Here is a 19,422-nt window from a genome sequence, read left to right as displayed (position 1 = left end):
ATTATCTCTTCGAAACTCAGTTTCATTTTATCTTGGGACTATAGCAGGTACTGTTCATGCCATCACTTTCAGCCTTTGGAAATTTATTGTTTGTCACAGCATGTAATTTGCGTGAATAGTACACAAGTACGACAAGACCAATGTTATTTCACTTTTGTGGTGACGACTCGGGTAAAACCTGCATCTCGATCCTTCATGCATTATGTGTTACAACCCATTTCCTCCCTACCCTAAATGAAGGATGAAGAATATTGAAACGGGGAAAAAAACAGCTTCCTTACTCGTTTAAAAATCGCTCGAAGGATTTAGCATCCAGACGTATGATTAAAGGATGAAGTTCACAAAAACAATCCTCTCATACCGCGCATGCGCAAAGAAGTGCGCGCCAACTTTTCCCGCCACATTTGTGTTGTGGCATTGTCGGTTGCCAAGGAGGACTGTGATAATTGACTTTTAAAGTGCTTGATCATGGAAGGTTTTGACGATCCAGGAATCTTCTTCTCCGACAATTTCTCCTCAGAAGATCAACATGATCAGAGTCAGATCAATTTGCAGGCAGTTAAGAAGAAATTCAAAGAGTTCTTGAGACAATTCCATGAAGGGAACTTCAACTACAAGTATAGGTATGTACTTCGTTAGTATGGCCTTTCTTGACTTCTGTCGATATGTGGCTAAATGTATTAAAGACAGTTAAGGTGTAACTGGCAGGTAATTTTTCTTAATTCAGGGATGCTCTGAAACGGCAGTATAACCTCGGTCAATATGTGCTTGATGTGAATCTTGAAGATGTGGCTAGCTTCGACGATACCTTGGCTGATAAACTCAGCAAATCACCAACAGAACATATTCCCTTGGTAAGTTTGTTTTGTTAGTATGAGAAAATAGCGTTTTTGCTCTATTATTATGTAGTTCATGAATACTCCTTAGTGGAGTTTCTTGTGTTAGGGGTTGGTTTTCCAAGGTCCTGAGTTGGACATGAAATTGTAGACAACTGTGCCATCATAGTTTCTTTGAATTTTAATGGGAAATCATAGCCCCACAGTGGCTAGCAATGGTGTCTAGGTTCTCTTGTAGATCTCTTGGCTCTCCCAGAATAAAGTGGTCCCATCTGACTATTCACTTGATTTGGTTTGTTGGGTTTGTCATCCTACCAGGCTAACACTTAATGTCCGCCTCCAGTTTTCCTCAACCTTCACTGAAGAGTTTTGCCTGTATGGACATCCAATGGTGTCGTCCAGTTTGGTTAAGAATTTATCCAACTGGTGTTTGAAAGAGTCCATTGAGCAACCCTTTTTATCTCGGACTTTCCTTGGGGTGCAGTTGAAAAGTCTAGCAGCACTCCATCTGAAGCTGTTATACTGCAGTGGTCCAGCTATGCCATGCTGAATAGTGTTGACAATGCAGCTTCTGCCTCTGTTGAGACACCTGTGACATTATGGGGTTTGTCAGAGTTGCCACTTTTCCCTCCATTATTTTTCATAGATATATTATGGTGTACCTACCCTGTCTTCTCTCCAAAGAGTAGAAATTTTGGCACTTTAGCCTTTCTGAGTAACTGTGATCTTATAAGTGATCTATATTTTGTTAGTGAATTGTCACTGTATTTTCTCTAACATTTCATTAGCATGGGTTGGACTCCATAGTTGGGAACAATAGAGCCTTGACAGTACAAGGGATTTCCAGGGTGTTAACAATGTGTATGCTTATCCTATGTTTTGAATGTCCATAGTATCCAGTCAGAAAGCTAATAAAAATTCATTAGGACTGATAAGCTCCTTGAAATCAGAGGTACTCAATAAAATTACTTGATTTTATACATAGTCTACCTTGTAGGTTTTTGGCTGGGGTCATGGTAGTTCCTGTGACTGGTCTCCTTCAATTGTTCCTCACACTGCTGTCTTGCTAAACGTAGCAGTATTAATTGGCAATCCTTGTACGTATATGCAAACTGATGATATGAACTTTAGATGGTAAAACAGATTATTAATAAAATATTTTGTTGTGTTTACCAAGGAAGGGGTTGTGGAGCAATTCAAGGAGTTGGGTGGGACTACTTCAGTGATACTCACTGGGAAGAAATATTGAACTGTTGTCCATATTGTATTAATGTGGGACATTTTTGTGTTGCCAGTTTACAGAAGTAGGAAGGGAACAGCTGTCAGCTCTCCTTAGAGGTTAAGTAAGTGTCTAAATTGATAGATGTTGGGTTTGGTCCAGAAACTGAGTGTAGTAGTAGAATAGATTTTAGTAAAACTAGCCATGATAGATATGTGCGGTGTGGGACTGGTTAACTAGTGGCGTTCTACAGAGCCTCATTTTCTGTTCTTTCCAGTGGATAAAGGCTTACCGTGGAAACCCACTGAATAAATAGATAACACATCTATAACACTACCTCTTTGGATGGCGTGGAAAAGTGTTGTATATCTCTTGTTATAGGCTAAGGCTTCTCTCCCCATTAAATGAAATCCTATTAAAACTTAAGTTCGCTATCTGATCGTTTGTTATTCAATCTGGTTTTCAGGCACATGACCCAGTTGTATAGTGGGGAAACCTGTACATATTTATGGGGGGAGAAGGAGGGATAGGATTGTGCTTTTTCATAGGTTAAATGTTTAGTGTATGACTTAACTTTTGAAAGGAAATACAATTAATGTTTGATTCTATATGATAGTTTGAGGAAGCAGCAAAAGAGGTTGCAGATGAGGTGACAGCACCCCGACCTGAAGGTGAAGAAGAAGTTGAAGACATCCAAATTACCCTCTCATCAGATTCTAACCCATCCAACCTTCGGGATATGAAAGTAAGTGTTGATGTTGAATAAGTACTACTACCACCCAGACTTTCAGAAAATTTGAATATTCCATTCAAACCAGTAGCTGTAAGAGCTTTTGCCACTAGATACTTCTATGTGTGTATTTAGGCTGACAGTCTGCCAAGTTTCATCTTCATGAGTGCATGTGTTTGTTAGCTTTTGTTGTTTTTGTTAAACCATGTTCCTCTCTGTCTATGAATTCTTTTGAACACTGATCAATAAGACCATCAGGTTGTGTGCACTGAGCTGTTAGCAACAGTTTGGATCAATTCGGACTTCCAGTACAGAGTCATAACTGGTGATGAATCATGGGTGTACATTCATGACCCTGAAACAAAGCAGCCATTTTCAGAGTGGAAGACTCCATCCTCTCGATGTTACACCCCCCCCCCCCCCCCAAAAAAAAATCACAGCAACATCAAGTCATTGCTGATTATTATTTTTAATATTCATGGAAGTTCCTAAGGAATTTACTCCACATGATCAATGTCATGGGGAACTTTTACCACAAGATTTTGGGAAGACTGCAGGAAAATGTTAGGTGCAAACGGCTTGAGCTGTAGAAGAGAAGAAACTTGTTTCACCATGACAACATGCCTACATATGATTTACTTATTGTAAAGGTCTTCCTGATTAAAAAAAGAAAAAAATTACCACTGTCCTCCAACCACCCTATTTGCCCTCTGCCATTTCTACCTCTTCCCTAAAAGTAAACTGCTGAAAGGACACCACCTCAATACCCTTCAGACCATACAAAACAAAGCCTTAAAAACAATTACAGGCTGTACATATACAACACCTACAGACCACCTACACTATGAAACAAGTCCTCATAGTCAAAGATCACATTGACGAGAGGCACACAAACACTTGCTCCAGCCTCCACAAACGCACCACACCCGCTACACTACATAGCAGAACACACAAATACTCTCTTATTTTCCTCCAAAACCACCAAATACCAGCCTCCAGAAACATATAATCACATCACTCACTGCTCCATTAACACACTAAGAGGCAACGCATTGCTGCATGCCAGACCCCCTGATATCCTCTGAATCCTCTCTCCCACGAAAGGGCAGAGTCCACCTGACCAGACTGCATTGTGGACAAATGCCCAGGATGTAATACTTCACCCCATACTATTCAACACGTCATGGAAGACTGCATTATACACAATCACACACACAAACAACACAACATAAACTCCATAAAGGATTTGTGGGAAAACCCTGTTTCGGCCGTGGCATTCCTTGGGGAGACAGGACTGCTCAGACAGACAGTCTAGGGAACAGCAACAACAATCCAAGCGGAAAAGTAAGTTTTCTGATATTTACAAATGAATTGTGAGAAATTCTGGGTAGTAGTTGTACATCCACAGAATTGGGTGTGCATCAAGAGTATAATGTGTTATACTATAGTCTTAAAGATTATGGTGTTTTTGTGGTGACCTTTCTCTTGCTGTTATTACTATTAACCTAAACAGGATTTAGTGATGTCCTAACTAGTAGTTTTCTTGATGATAGTGTAATATTGGGCTGATATGTAAAAATGAAGCACATCCACATGATGAAGCGCGTAGTTGCAAGTTCTATTGATCAGTCAAAATTTCCTATAATCTAGTTATCCTTTGGGACACAAGTGAGCCCTACTGTTGTGATAAATTTAACCAAGGCACTTTAGTTGATATGACATAAATATCTGATTTTCAAGTGACACATATGCCATCAATTCTATCCTTTACTCCCTCATCAGATTTCTGTACTTTTGCATGCTGTTACTATTATGATTTCTTTATTATATTTATTGGTAATGTGGATGGTGACGGCTGCTATCAACTTTTTAATAAAGTGAATGCACAGCTGTAGAGTTATGTTTACAGTCATATCCTGTATACGAGTTAATTTTTCTTTTATTGCAGTCAGATCAAGTAAGTCACCTGTTGAAGGTAGCAGGCATTGTTGTGGCTGCTTCAGGTGTGAAGGCCAAGGCAAAAACCCTTACTGTACAGTGTCGGTCTTGCCAAGCTACGATACCAAATATTGATGTGAAACCAGGGCTTGAGGGATATCAATTGCCCAGAAAGTGTAATACGTAAGTACTTGTATACATGTATATAATAAATACATATATGCATGCATATATACACAATCAACAGCTGTCATTCCTTCCTTCCCATGCATTCCAACAAATCTTTCCACCAGTTCATCTTCTACTCTAGCATTTAAATCTCCAGCATCATTACATGTAGATTCCTTCTAAAGCTCCACACACCTTTAGATCCAAAATAATTTCCTCACTTTTCTCACAAATTCTCATATACCCCATCCCTTCTATGGCTTTGTAATTGTGTGTGCTGGATAATGTGATTGATCAGTAATCCTTTCAGAATGTCCTCTGCAAGTACAGTGAAAATATCTTTGCATCCAGATACAAAAATCTGTAAGATGTACATACATACATACATATACCAGGGCGTCCTCCCCCTTACAAATCCCTTCAGGCTGCATCAGATTATTCACACATATTCCCCCCCCATCCTCCCTCCACTCCTTTCCATGCATCACAGCATCATCCATGTACAACCATTCTCCAATCCTTTGATGAATAGAATTATATTATCAATTGTTACCCAGAACATTTGTAAGGTATATTTGCATTGACATTGTTAAAGTGGTCTCGCTGGTTTATTGAGTTTTAATAATAGAATAACTTGTTTAGGGAGCAGGCTGGACGTCCGAAGTGCCCCTTGGATCCCTTCTTTATTGTGCCAGACAAATGCCGCTGCGTGGACTACCAAGTACTGAAATTGCAGGAAGTGCCTGAAAACCTTCCTCAGGGAGAAATGCCCCGTCACCTTCAGCTGTACTGTGACAGGTAAGGAAATGGGAGCAGGATAATGCTTTTTAAATCAGAGGGCTGTAGTCATGAGCATTTTCACCACATATTGATTTTGATGATCAATCAATTAAAACCCGTTTAAACTCCTCCCTTCTCAGGGAGAAGTACTTCGCATCAAGGCCCAACAGTTGGGAGCTTGTGTACACTCGCTTTCCTTTTTTTTTTTTTTTTTTTTTTTTTTTTTTTTTTTTTTTTTGTGTGTGTGTGTGTGTGTGAGAAAGAAAAGGTATGAGAAAAAAAGGCTGCTTTGCATCACTTGCATTTTCCCTCCATTTACTCTTTTATCTTGCATCTCCCTACATGTCCATTGTACCTCATTTGCAGTCTTTCTCTGGTGGGGGTTACTAGGCTGGATAGAGTGAGAAATGAGGAGGTGAGGAGAAGAACAGGGGTGAAAAAGGATTTGGGAGATAGGGTTGATGAAAGAATATTAGGATGGTTTGGACACATGGAAAGAATGAGTGAAGAAAGACTAGTAAAAGAGGTATGGAAGGCAGATGTGGAGGGAGTGAACATGAGGGGATGTCCTAGGATGAGGTGGATGGATGGGGTGAAGGGGGCTTTGGGGAAGAGGGGAAGGTCTGTTGAGGAAGGAAGGGAGAGGACGGAAGACAGAGGTGAGTGGAGAATGGTTGTATATGGATGATGTGATTGCATGAGGAGGAATGGGTGGGGGGTGGGGTAGTATGTGTGAGTAAATTTTGACGCAGCCCGAAGGGATTTCTCCCCGTCCTCTCCTTATATGCAAGGGGGGACGGAGAGGGGGGGTCGCCGATTAAATGAAGCGGCCTTGCTGTGGATGTGCTGTGTCTTGCGACACTGCTTCTGACCCAGGGCGGTGGGCAGGGTGCAGGGATGACCCGTCATCCAGGAGGTGCTCAGATGAGAGGGAGGGGTGTGGAGTGTATTTAGGGATGAAATGGGTGGGAGTGTTTTTATGCCTTTCCCTTTTTGGCTACCTCCCTTGGAAGGGGGAAAAAGCCTTGGTATATGTATGTACTCTGAAACTTTGCTAAAGTTTAACAAATAATAATTTGGTAGGGGAAATAATTATGGTAGAAAAATAATACATAGACCAAGGGCTTTTTCCCCCCTTACAAGGGAGGTAGCCAAAGTCAAGGGCATAAATCCACTCCCACCCATTTCATCCCCATATACTCCACTCCCATTCACCACCCCTCCTGGATGATTGGTCATCCTTTCATACAATCTCTTCTCCATGGGTTTCTCAAGGCTCATTTCTTCTGTATGGGCATCACCTCCCTGGTCTCCTACATCTTCTGCTGCTATCCACTTCTTTTCCATACTAAGTTTATTTTACAATTCTTTTGGCAACAATGCCACTCTCTTAGCCTATCAGGGTCCTGCGTTCATCCTTAGAAGACATTACCATGTTACTGAGCCAACTATACCCAGTGATGTCCACTTTTCGGTGGAACTGCTGTTCCGACCCATTTCAATAGAAAAAAATTTTTTTTTAGTTCAAAGATTTATTTATTTTTTATTTATTTATTTATTTATTTTATCCAAGATGAGAGGGAGGGTGGGAGGGGTGTGGAGTGTATTTAGGGATGAAATGGGTGGGAGTGTTTTTATGCCTTTCCCTTTTTGGCTACCTCCCTTGGAAGGGGGAAAAAAGCCTTGGTATATGTATGTATTTATTTTATCCGACCTAGTTCAAAGATTTATTTATTTATTTATTTTATCAGACCTAGTTATGGATCAAAAGGTCTGTCACCATGCTCCTCCTTTCTAATCCCTTGTCGAATACCCTGTACACACTTAAGGACAGTATTAAGAGCAAGTAAATGCCTTGGGGGGTTGAAATGTGTAATGAGAAATAGACATTTGGGAATGGATGCTAAGAGGAGAACGTATGAAGGAATTATTGTGCTGACAGCACTGTATTGGGCAGAAACATGGAACATAAGAGAGGAAGAGTTTAAATGTGTTTGGGATGAAATGCCTGAGAATTATGGTAGGGGTTACTAGGCTGGATAGAGTGAGAAACAAGGAGGAGAGTGGGGGTGGAAAGGGAGTTGATAGATAGGGTTGATGAAAGAATATTGGAATGGTTTGGACACATGGAAAGAACAAGTGAAGAAAGATTAGTAAAAGGTGTGGAAGGCAGAGGTGGAAGAAGTGAACATGAGGGGGTGACTAAGGATGATATGGATGGTTGGGATAAAGGAGGTATTGGGAAAGAGGGGAATGTCTGTTGAGGAAGGATGAGAGAAGACAGAAGATAGGGGTGAATGGAGAATGGCTGTTTGTGGATGATGCTGTGATGGATGGGGGGGTGAGGGAGTATATATGAAAAATAATTTGACACAACCTGAAGGGATTTCTCCGTCTTCTTTTTCTGCATGAGGGGACGAAGAGGGGGGGGTTGCTTGTTTAATGAAGTGGCTTTGCTGTGTCTTGTGACACTGCTTCAGATCCAGGGCAGTGGGCAAGATGCAGGGATGACCTGTCATCCAAGAGGAGCAAAGATAAGAGGGAGGGAAGTGAAGTATGTGAGGATGGAATGGGTGGGAGTGATTTTTATGCCTTTGTTTTTTGGCTACCTCCCTTGTACATACATACATATACCAAGGCTTTTTCCCCCCTTTCAAGGGAGGTAGCCAAAAAGGGAAAGGCATAAAAACACTCCCACCCATTTCATCCCTAAATACACTCCACACCCCTCCCACCCTCCCTCTCATCTGAGCACCTCCTGGATGACGGGTCATCCCCTGCACCTTGTAAGGGGGAAAAAGCCTTTGATGTATGTATGTATGACTATAATTAAATTAGTTTCTTCTTTAACTCTCTTTTCAGGTACCTGTGTGAGAGAGTAGTTCCAGGAAATAGAATAACTGTTCTGGGAATATACTCAATCAAAAAAGTAGGGAAGTCTTCGGTAAGTTCCATTCTATTTTGTCAAGTTATTTGTAGCTTGTGCAGGGATGACCCGTCATCCAGGAGGTGCTAAGATGGGGGGGAGGGGAGTGTATTTAGGGATGGAATGGGTGGGAGTGATTTTATGCTTTTTTCTTTTTTATTACCTCCCTTGTAAGGGGGGAAAAGCCTTGGTATATGTATGTATGTATTTGTAGCTGAAGTTCTACATACATATACCAAGGCACCTGGTCTGGATGGATGCCATGCAGTATGTCTAAAAAAAAAGGAGGTACAGTGATGGTGGACTGGCTGGTGAGGTTATTTAATGTTTGCTGGAGAGAGGGTAGAGTGCCGGAGGACTGAAGGAGTGCCTGTATAGTTCCACTTTACAAGGGAAAAGGGGACAAGCTGAAGTTTTAACTTGAGATTTAACCAAGGATTAAAGGTTTTGGGTAGATGATCAAAAGAATAGGGATGATCCAGCATGAAAATGATACCAACACAGAATAGGTCTGGCTGTAGAAACTGATCCAAGTGCAAGCTTCACACAGATGTCTAATGCCTTAGCATACACTACCCCACCCTCACCATATCCAGACCTCACAGTATTTCTTCCTTGAATCTATGGAACTTATCCAGTGGCTGTTGTCTGCTACTTGGGAGATGTGGGTTTCTTGCAAGAGAGATCTGGGGCAATGAATTGATTCTATTTCCTTTAGTCTTTTACATGAGACCACAGTCACCTGGAAATTGGCCTTGGCCAATTTAGTCCAAATGACTCGATGAAGAGATTTTCAGTCGGGAAAGAGGGAATGTCCAACTAATGATAGGTGCTCTGCGTCTTCTGTGTGCTGGCTGTATCTGAAGTATTGCTAGGCTATTTAGTGTAGGGTGAAAAGGGAGGAGTGGAGGTAGAAGTAGAATGTAGATCGAGAGAATCAAGTGTCTTGTGGGATAAAAAAGTGTAATGAAAATAGGCATTTGGGAATGGATGCTAAGAGGAGATTGTATGAAGGAGTGATTGTGCTGACAGCACTGTATTGGGCAGGAATATGGAACATATGAGAGGAGGGGTTTTAATGTGTTTGACATGAGGTACCTGAGAGGTATGATAGGGGTTACTAGGCTGGATGGAGTGAGAAACAAGGTGAGGAGAAGAATGGAGGTGGAAAGGGAGTTGGGAGATAGGGTTGATGAAAGAGTATTGGGATGGTTTGGACACATGGAAGAATGAGTGAAGAAAAATTAGTAAAAGGTGTGGAAGGCAGAGGTAGAAGAAGTGAACATGAGGGGGTGACTAAGGATGAGATAGATGGATGGGGTAAAAGGGGCATTGGGAAAGAGGGGAATGTCTATTGAGGAAGGACGGGAGAAGACAGAAGATAGGAATGAATGGAGGATGGTTGGTTATGGATGGTGTGATGCATGAAAAGGAGTGTGTGGGAGGTGAAAGAGTATTTGGGAAAAAAGAATTTGATGCAGCCTAAAGGGATTTCTCCCTGTCTCCTCTCTTTCTGCATGAAGGGATTGCCAATTTAATGAAATGGCCTTGCTGTGGATGTGCTGTGTCTTGCGACACTGCTTATGACCTATGGCAGTGGGCGAGGTGTAGGAATGAAATGACCCATCATCCAGGAGCCAAGAAAAGAGGGTGGGAGAGGGGTGGACGGGAGTGGAGTATATGGGGGGGGGGGAGTGCATGGATGAAAATGGTCTGTGGATGAAAGGATAACCTCTCAGAGGAATGTTATTCTTGTCTGTTCTGTAAATTGTTTTGAGTGAATGTTGGAGCTTACTGTGGAAGTACTGTGTCTTTCTGCATTGCCTTTGACCCAAACAGTGTGGCATGGGACTGGGATTACCCCATATCCATGATGTACTGAGATGGGAAGTGTGTTAAATGGATTTTAATGTATATGAAATGGGTTTGTGCTTTGACTTGGCCACTCTCTTTAAATGGGGAAAGGGGTTTTGATTAGTGTATGTATACGAAAGTCCTTGCATGTTGAGAAAAAAATGAATGTTAATATAATTTTTATTTATACTCTTCAACAGAGAGGTGCTAGGGAGAGGGTTGACGTTGGTATTCGGGCCCCATATCTTCGGGTTGCTGGAATTCAGGTCGACCAGGAAGGTAAAGGTTACACATCAGGAATTGGAATTACACCCCAGGAGGAGGAACAGTTCCGAAGACTAGCTCAGTCTCCCAATGTATATGAGAGGATTGCCCGCAGCATTGCTCCAAGTATATATGGATCTGAGGACATTAAAAGATCTGTGGCCACGCTCTTATTTGGTGGCTCAAGGAAACGTATGCCTGATGGACTCACCCGCAGAGGAGACATTAATGTATTGCTTCTTGGAGATCCTGGAACAGCAAAATCACAGTTACTGAAGTTTGTTGAGAAAGTAGCTCCAATTGCTGTTTATACATCAGGGAAAGGCTCCTCTGCTGCTGGTTTGACAGCATCGGTCACAAGGGACCCAGTTTCGGTAAGATATGTTGTCATGCTGGCAATGCTACATGTATGTGATATATGTTAGGTAAGATGTCCATTGAATCCTAGGTATGGTGGGATTGACAACAGATCCTGCAGAGGGTCATCTTGTGAGACAGACAGAAAATTATCTCTTTGCTGCCTCTCTCCATGAGTACACTCACTTCTATCTGGAGGTATAGCCCTGAGGGGTTGACTCTCAGGTGCTGACATAAAAACAGTCATACACTAATACACTAGAAACATCAGTCCACTACTCTTCCCACAGAGATGTGGGAGGGCCCAGGGACTGTTGATTTGCAGATTTCCTGTCAGTAAGACTTGATACACTATATATTGGGTACATATGGATATGCTGTGCCTTGTGACACTGCCTCTGACCCAGGGCAGTGGACATGGTGCAGGGATGACCATCCAGGAGGTGCTAAGATGGGAGGGAGGGTGGAGGGAAGTGGAGTGTATTTAGGGATGGAATGGGTGGGAATGGTTTTATGCCTTTTTCTTTTTGGCTACCTCCCTTGTAAGGGGGAAAAAGCCTTGGTATGTGTATGTATGTACATATGGCATCAGCCAAAACTGAATGTAGCATTTTTAGATGAAAAAGAGTTCTACAATATTATTGGAATATAAATATTATAGTAACTTTTTCTTCTTCAGAGAAATTTCGTGATGGAAGGAGGTGCCATGGTACTGGCTGATGGTGGTGTTGTGTGCATAGACGAGTTTGATAAGATGAGGGAAGATGACAGAGTAGCCATTCATGAAGCCATGGAACAGCAGACTATTTCCATAGCTAAGGCAGGAATCACAACAACACTTAATTCTCGCTGCTCTGTCTTTGCCGCTGCTAACTCCGTTTTTGGTCGCTGGGACGACACCAAAGGAGAAGAAAATATAGACTTCATGCCCACCATTCTGTCTCGATTTGACATGATATTCATTGTCAAAGATGAGCATGATGAAACTCGTGATACGGTGAGTATAAAAGATGTGTTCTCGGGTTGATTGTATGATATTGTGAGAAATTAGATATTTTCTTTGTTCATCTGTATTTCATCTAGTTGAGTATTATGTATACATATTTATATAATTGTAATAGACTGGATAAGAGCTTTGCTCGTTTCTGACCGACCACTCCTGTCAGTCAAATATTGATTTAAATTTGCAAATAGGCATGGGAATGAAGCTGTCAGATAGGGTAGAATGGTGATTACTTTTGTGGTTGGGGTGTATTGAAATGAAAAGAAATACTTGCAAAGATAGTATGGAGACCAAGAATGGAGTGAGCTCGAGAGTAAGACTGGAAGTGGGATGTGGATACATGTGGTGTGTCTGCTGAGCAGGGAAGAAAGTACAAAAGTAGTAACTTGAGATATTGTCAATGAATAAAAGAAAGATGCAATCTAAAGTGATGTTCTCATCTGTGTCATTAATTATTTTTTAGTGGAAGTAGAAGTGATCTGTGACTCTAAGAAACATTGTCACTCGATATATGCTTTTACTCTCCACATAAAGAATTCTAGATTTTGTAGACAGGCCAGAGCTTTGTCCTGTAACCCTGATTATACATTTGTATTGAGGAAATGTTTGACATTTGAGTCATTTCCTTACTACTTAACCCATCCGTATATTGAGGGGTACTTGTACCTCGGCATATAAATTGCCTGGGAACATCTAGGATAGATATCAGTTGTAAAACACAATCTGAGGGGATTTCTTGCAACTAATGAAATTGCATGGAAACAGGGTATATACTAAAGTTTTGCAACAAGGAGTAATACCCCTTATACTGTACTGTACTGGACTTAGGAATGCAAAGGTGCCTGATATAACAAATTAGCTTTCATTTTTTATTATTGCAGACTCTTGCCAAGCATGTTATGAATGTCCATTTGAATGCCTTGAAAACAATAGATGAAACACCAGAAGGAGAATTACCTTTGAAGTTCTTGAAGAAATATATACATTACTGCAGAAGGTATGTAGTACTTTTTTTGCATAATTCATCCTCAGCAGGTAACATTTAAGAGACAAAATTTGCAAATGCATGTAAATTGAAAACAGTGCACCAAGGATGTCAGCTGGCAAAATATCAAGCATACATACATATGCCAAAATAAACTTTTCTCCCTTTTAAAGGGGTGAATGAGTTGAAGCATATATCCACCCTTCAAATGTCCCACACCCATCTAAATACCACTTGTTAACCCTTCTATCTGAGCTCCTTGTGATCAACCTTGTCCCCCTGCCCATTACTTGTGACAGGAAATGTAGCATGACTTACACAGCAAGGCTTGATAAATGAAACTGGTTTACCCCCATTGCTTCCTTACAGGGTGATCTTCCCCCCCACATCCACTTGAGAATTTACTGAACAGACAAGAAGAAATACCTATAGGGCTTAGGCCATGTCAGTTACCCATCCATTGTATAGATACGGTAAAGGAAACATGGACTGGAGGTGAAGCTTTATTCCTGACGTTTCGTCTAACGACTTTCTCAAAGGAATGAGCATACTAGAAACATACAGAGATTATAAACCCGCCTTATGGCTCAAGTGGGTGTGCGAGCGTATAGCGCTGCGTCCTGATTGGCCCGCTGAGACAGCCAATCACGAAGCGCTATATTCACTGAAGATTTGGCCCAGGTGAAGCTCCCAGCCTTATTGTTGATATTCGGACGAGTGGTGATGTACGCAGCTTCTATAGATTTTCTGATCTTCTTATCCATACCTTCGTGTAGAATCTCGGCTCGGTTCCATTGCGGGAGGTGCCCAGAATCGTCAACATGCACCACCATTGTGTTGGTGAGTCTATGGTGACGGAGGTCGGCCTTATGCTCCCTGATTCTAGTGTTAAGGCCCCTCTTAAGTCTCTCCGTAGTATGCTTTATCGCAAGATGTGCATGGGATCTTATAAACGACGCTGTCTTCTCTCCCCCTCATCTTAGTCCCGCTTTTTATCATGTCACCAATCTTCGTTCCCGATGTTACGGCTGCTTTAACTTCCGTGCTCCTGAGCATTCTAATAATGTCTCCTACCTTCTCAGAGTTAGGAAGCGCCATGTATGATGTTTTTGTGGTGGCGTTGCCTTCTCTTAACCTGCTTGTGTGGATTATTTCTTCCGCTCTTCGTCTTAAGCTCAGGATTAAGCCCTTGGGGTAGCCAAGCTTCAAGAAGGCCGCGATGATGTATTCGATTTCCTCTTCCAGGAATTCCTCGCTGCATATCCTGTAGGCACGCAGGAAGAAGCCCATGACTACCCCCTTTTTCGTCCTCTCATTGTGTGCCGACAGGTAGTGTATGAAGTCGTCACGGTTCGTAGGCTTTCTGTAAACCCTGAACAGGAGGCCCTCAGTTGTCTTTATTAATAGGGTATCCAGAAACGGAAGCTTTCCCTCTTCTTCCTCTTCTATAGTGAATTGGATGTGCGGATTCACTCTATTTAATTGACTCCTGACGTCATCCAGGTCTGTCCTGTTCGGAGCGATTATAAGAACATCGTCCACGTACCTGAGCCATATTGCCCTCCTTCCTATGATATGAGAGTAGTGGTCCTTCTCTTGGACCTCCATAAAGAGGCAAGCAGCCACGGCACTCAGAGGTGACCCCAGAGGAGTTTCTTCAACACAGTGGCCTTGCAATGGAGTCACCTCTGAGTGCCGTGGCTGCCGAATATCAACAATAAGGCTGGGAGCTTCACCTGGGCCAAATCTTCAGCGAATATAGCGCTTCGTGATTGGCTGTCTCAGCGGGCCAATCAGGACGCAGCGCTATACGCTCGCACACCCCCTTGAGCCATGAGGCGGTTTATAATCTCTGTATGTTTCTAGTATGCTCATTCCTTTGAGAAAGTCGTTAGACAAAACGTCAGGAATAAAGCTTCACCTCCAGTCCATGTTTCCTTTACCGTGTCTATACAACTTGTTCACATGGATACTCATCCATTCATAACCTAGGCCATGTCAGTTACTCATCCATTCATAATCCACTAACACCTATCCCTTACCCACTCCCTTTCCTGCTTATGAGACATTAATTCTTGCACCCAATGCCCTTTTCACCCTGTCCATCCACCTCAGTCTCAGTCTTCCCCTCAGCCCTTTTCATCCTGTCCATCCACCTCAGTCTCAGTCTTCCCCTCAGCCCTTTTCACCCTGTCCATCCACCTCAGTCTTAGTCTTCCCCTCAGCCCTTTTCACCCTGTCCATCCACCTCAGTCTCAGTCTTCCCCTCAGCCCTTTTCACCCTGTCCATCCACCTCAGCCTCAGTCTTCCCCTCAAGTTTATTTCGTCCATTTCTGCCTTCTAAACTCATTGCCTGTCTTTGTTCATTCATTCTTTCTATATGCCTAAACCATCCCAGTACTCTTCGATTACCTCAGCGTGTCAGCTGTCCATTATGATGATAAGATGGGAGGGGCAGGGAAATTTTGATGCAGCTTGAAGGAATTTCTCCCCGTCTTTTCTTTTTCCGCATGAGGGGATGGAGTGGGGAAGTTGCTGATTAAGTGAAGTAGCCCTGCTGGGGGTGTACTGTATCTTGCTGCATTGCTTCTGATCCAGGGCAGTGGGCGAGATACAGGGATGACCTGTCATCCATGAAGAGCTAAGATGAGAGGGAGGAAAGGGTAGTGGATGGGAGTGTATGTGTCCCATTTAACTTGCTACCTCTTTTATAAGGGGGAAAAAGCCTTTGGTATATAGATAGAAATGTGTAGGTGTGTTTATTTATAGTTTATTACATCATGTACACTGTTGCAAATTTTTTTAATTACAGCCGGTGTGGTCCAAGATTATCTGAAGTTGCTGGAGAAAAGTTAAAGAACCGGTATGTCCTCATGAGAACAGGAACCCGTGAAGCAGAGTCGCAGACTGATAAGCGAATGTCAATTCCTATCACAGTAAGGTAAGCACATGTAGCTTTGGTTTTTGGACTTGAACATAATTAATTTTCATTTTTGAATAATGATAATAATTTCTTGTTCTTTTCTTCTTCATGGTCTTTTTTCATCTTCCAATGTATAGATAAAAGAAGGCTCAGGGCTGAATGAAAGCTATTACATGACATCCTTTTACTTCTTTATGTGCATACATATCCCAAGGCCCTCTTCCCCCTTACAAGGGAGGTAGTCAAAGTCGAAGGCATAAATCTGCTCCCACCCATTTCATCCCTACATACTCCACTCCCATTCACCACCACTCCCTCCCTCTTTCCTTGCCTCCTCCTGGATGATGGGTAATCCCTGTGTTTTGCCCCTGCCCTGGGTCAGAAGCAAGGCAGCAAGACACAGCACATCCACAGCAATGCTGCTTCAGTTATTGAGCGACCCTCCTTTCAGTCCTGTCATGCAGAAAAAGAGAGGACTAGGAGGAAATCCCTTTGGGCTGTGTCAAAATATCATTTGCACACACTCCCTCACCCTCTCTACCCCATCCCCCACCCACTCCCTTCCATGCATCACAGCATCATTCATACACAACCATTCTCCACTCACCCCTATCTTCCGTCTTTTCCTTTCCTTCCTCAACTGACTTCCCCTGCTATATGTATTTTAAGTAATTTTTTGTTTTACCTTTTTGCAGGCAATTGGAAGCTATTGTTCGAATCTCCGAATCTCTAGCTAAGATGCGTCTTGAACCATTTTGTGTAGAAGGGGATGTTGATGAGGCTCTCAGGCTCTTCCAGGTTTCTACCTTAGATGCTGCAATGTCCGGTTCTCTTACAGGTAATTTATTTTTAAACCATCACAAATAGACATCGCATCAGAAATAAGATCAACAACATAAAATGCAAGCATGGAGTAAATCTGAGGATATGATTGAGGATGAGATGGATAGGGAATGTCTGTTAAGAAAGGAAAAGGGGAAGGCAGGTGGATGGGGTGAACATGAGGGAGCAACGAGCATGAAATAGATGAGGTGAAAGGGGTGTTGAGCAAGAGGGAGATGTCTGTTGAGGAAGGAAGGAAGAAGGCAGAAGATAGGGGTGAGTGGAAAATGGCTGTGTATGGATGATGCTGTGATGCATGGAAGGGAGTGGGTGGGGGCTAGGGAGAGGGGTTAGGGAGCACATAATTTATGTGAGAATAATGTTTCGGTGCAGCCTGAAGGGATTTCTCCTTGTCATCACTATTTCTGCATGAAAGGATGGAGAGGGGGATTACCAATTAAATTAAATGGTCTTACTGTGGATGTACTATGTCTTGCTACATTGCCTCTGACCCAGGGCAGTGGGCAAGATGCAAGGATGACCTGTCATCCATGAGGAGCTAAGATGAGAGGGAAGAAAGGGTGGTGGATGGGAGTGGAATTATGCCTGTGTGATATGAGATAGGTGAGGTTGAAAGCTTTAGCATAGAACTATGTACGTGTGTTTTTTAACTTCCATATGATGACACCTATGTAGGCGTCCTGAGGCACGAATGGGAATACTAGGATGCTGGCATTGGTTTCTTGGTTATATTTATTTTGTAGCTTCTAAGTGACCTCCAAATTCCGTGAACTGATTTAATGTTTTCTGTGTTTATTATTACTCAGAGTGAAAGAGAACTAGTAACATATCAGCAACTTTATATTTTATAATGGGAGTAGTGTAATGCATACTACATTAGGCATCTGTTGCGGTGCACAAGAATTTGACTCGTATTGAAGGGGTCAATTCACTATTGTTAGTCAATGTTTCTCTTTTGTAGGTGCTGAAGGGTTTACCACAGAAGAGGACCAGGAGATGTTGTCTCGTATTGAAAAACAGTTGAAACGACGATTTGCCATTGGTTCACAGGTTTCACAACATTCCATCATACAGGACTTCCTTCGTCAGGTAATTTGTTTTCATTATGTTGTAATGGAGTACATATTTCTTTCACTGTGTCAGTGACTCATAAAATTTACGAATTGGAGATTATTATAGAAAAAAAATCTTCAAAAGATAACTTGCAAATTTGTAATTTTGTTTCTTTTTCATCTCTTTTTTTTTTCAGAAATACCCAGAGCGGGCAATTCACAAAGTTATCCATTTCATGATAAGACGAGGTGAACTTCAGCACAGACTTCAGCGTAAAATGCTCTACAGAATCAAGTGATTGTTACATGGGAAGCAGAAATTTGGACATGCAATACCATTTATTACTTGCCAAAATTTGCTAATTCGTAATACCATTTATTACTTGCCAAAATTTGCTAATTCAATTTTTTGTTTTGAATTGGCCAATGATCCCGTGCACAGTAGTTGATATATTAATTGATCCCGCAAGTTTCACTGACAAGAAAACAGCAGCCCTACAGTAGCTAGCAACAATTTTTAAACCTTACCATGTGTATCTCTAGGAAGAAGTGCTAGACTGTTGACTGTGTTGTATCAGTAGGGTTCTGTTTTTGTCATCAGGTAACTGGAGGAGGGGACCAGCTGGGACTTCAGCACTATGTGAAAAAGATAGGGAGGGGGTAATGGTTTAACTTTGTACAAAAGAAAGTATTTTTATCTCAGCTAGGAGATTAGGCATTGCCCCCTATCTATCTAGAAGTTTCAAAGGTTTTGAAGATGGGTGTCAGGAAAATGGTTCTCCCAAACATTCATCACAGGACCTATCATGGGGCAGAAGGGAGGGTGTCAGCGCATGTTAACAAGAACCATTTTGAATATAGTTAATCAAATTATGTAGGCTAATAAAGAATTTGTTTAAACTTTCATTTCATTTATGGAGTGATTCCCTGTTTGAATTTGGTAAGGTAACTTGTCAATGATGTACTGGTGTTGTCTAAGAGTGGAGGGTATAAGGTTGATATACAGTTGCACAAGGAGAAAATGAAGCAGGTAGGAACTTCTTGATATTTACAAATGTACTGTATTTGATGGCTTAGAAGATGTGCTCTCCACCCCCTAAAAAATATGTACATATACCAGCGGCTTTTTCCCCCCTTACAAGGGAGGTAGCCAAAAAACAAAGGCATAAAATCCACTCCCACCCATTCCATCCCCACCTACTCCACTCCCATTTACACCCCTTCCTCTCATCTTGGCTCCTGGGTTAGATGGGTGTCATGTGGTGTTTCTAAAAAAGGGAGGTGCAGTGATAGTGTACTGGTTGGTAAGGTTTAAAGCTTTTATAAAAGAGGGTAAAGTGCTGGAGTGCCTGTATAGTTCTGCATTACAAGGGAAAATGGGACAAATGTGAGTAATAGGTTTAGAGGGATTTTGTTGAGTGTAGTTGGGAGGGATTTAAGAGGATTAGGAGAGTAACAGTAATTGGTGAGGAACAGTGTGGGTATAGGACAGGTAGGTGTTGCATGGATCAGATTTTTGTGTTTAGGCAGATATGTAAGAAAG

At 42.0% G+C, this 19,422-nt stretch overlaps 1 protein-coding gene across 1 annotated transcript; it reads left to right on the top strand.

Annotated features, from left to right (window-relative positions):
* Positions 1-386: 386 nt before the first annotated feature.
* On the top strand, positions 387-18,416 carry Mcm5 (Minichromosome maintenance 5). The gene is made up of 13 exons (XM_076204357.1): positions 387-623; positions 728-854; positions 2,672-2,800; positions 4,734-4,906; positions 5,534-5,689; positions 8,534-8,615; positions 10,652-11,089; positions 11,752-12,069; positions 12,957-13,072; positions 15,874-16,002; positions 16,680-16,822; positions 17,789-17,916; positions 18,077-18,416. The coding sequence occupies exons 1-13, from the start codon at positions 469-471 to the stop codon at positions 18,176-18,178; spliced, it is 2,196 nt and encodes a 731-aa protein (XP_076060472.1). The 5' UTR covers positions 387-468; the 3' UTR covers positions 18,179-18,416.
* Positions 18,417-19,422: the final 1,006 nt, after the last annotated feature.

Source organism: Oratosquilla oratoria, chromosome 21, assembly GCF_046742065.1.
Source record: "Oratosquilla oratoria isolate Oo_2021 chromosome 21, ASM4674206v1, whole genome shotgun sequence".
Classification (NCBI taxonomy): domain Eukaryota; kingdom Metazoa; phylum Arthropoda; class Malacostraca; order Stomatopoda; family Squillidae; genus Oratosquilla; species Oratosquilla oratoria.
This window is presented reverse-complemented; position numbering and strand designations above follow the sequence as displayed.

What these genes read in the sequence shown, in the direction of transcription:
- Mcm5 (XM_076204357.1), top strand. Translation starts at nt 469, where the DNA reads ATGGAAGGTTTTGACGATCCAGGAATCTTCTTCTCCGACAATTTCTCC. An exon ending in TTGCCCAGAAAGTGTAATAC is followed by an intron (nt 4,907 to 5,533) that starts GTAAGTACTTGT and finishes TAACTTGTTTAG; the next exon opens with GGAGCAGGCTGGACGTCCGA. An exon ending in ATGATGAAACTCGTGATACG is followed by an intron (nt 12,070 to 12,956) that starts GTGAGTATAAAA and finishes TTATTATTGCAG; the next exon opens with ACTCTTGCCAAGCATGTTAT.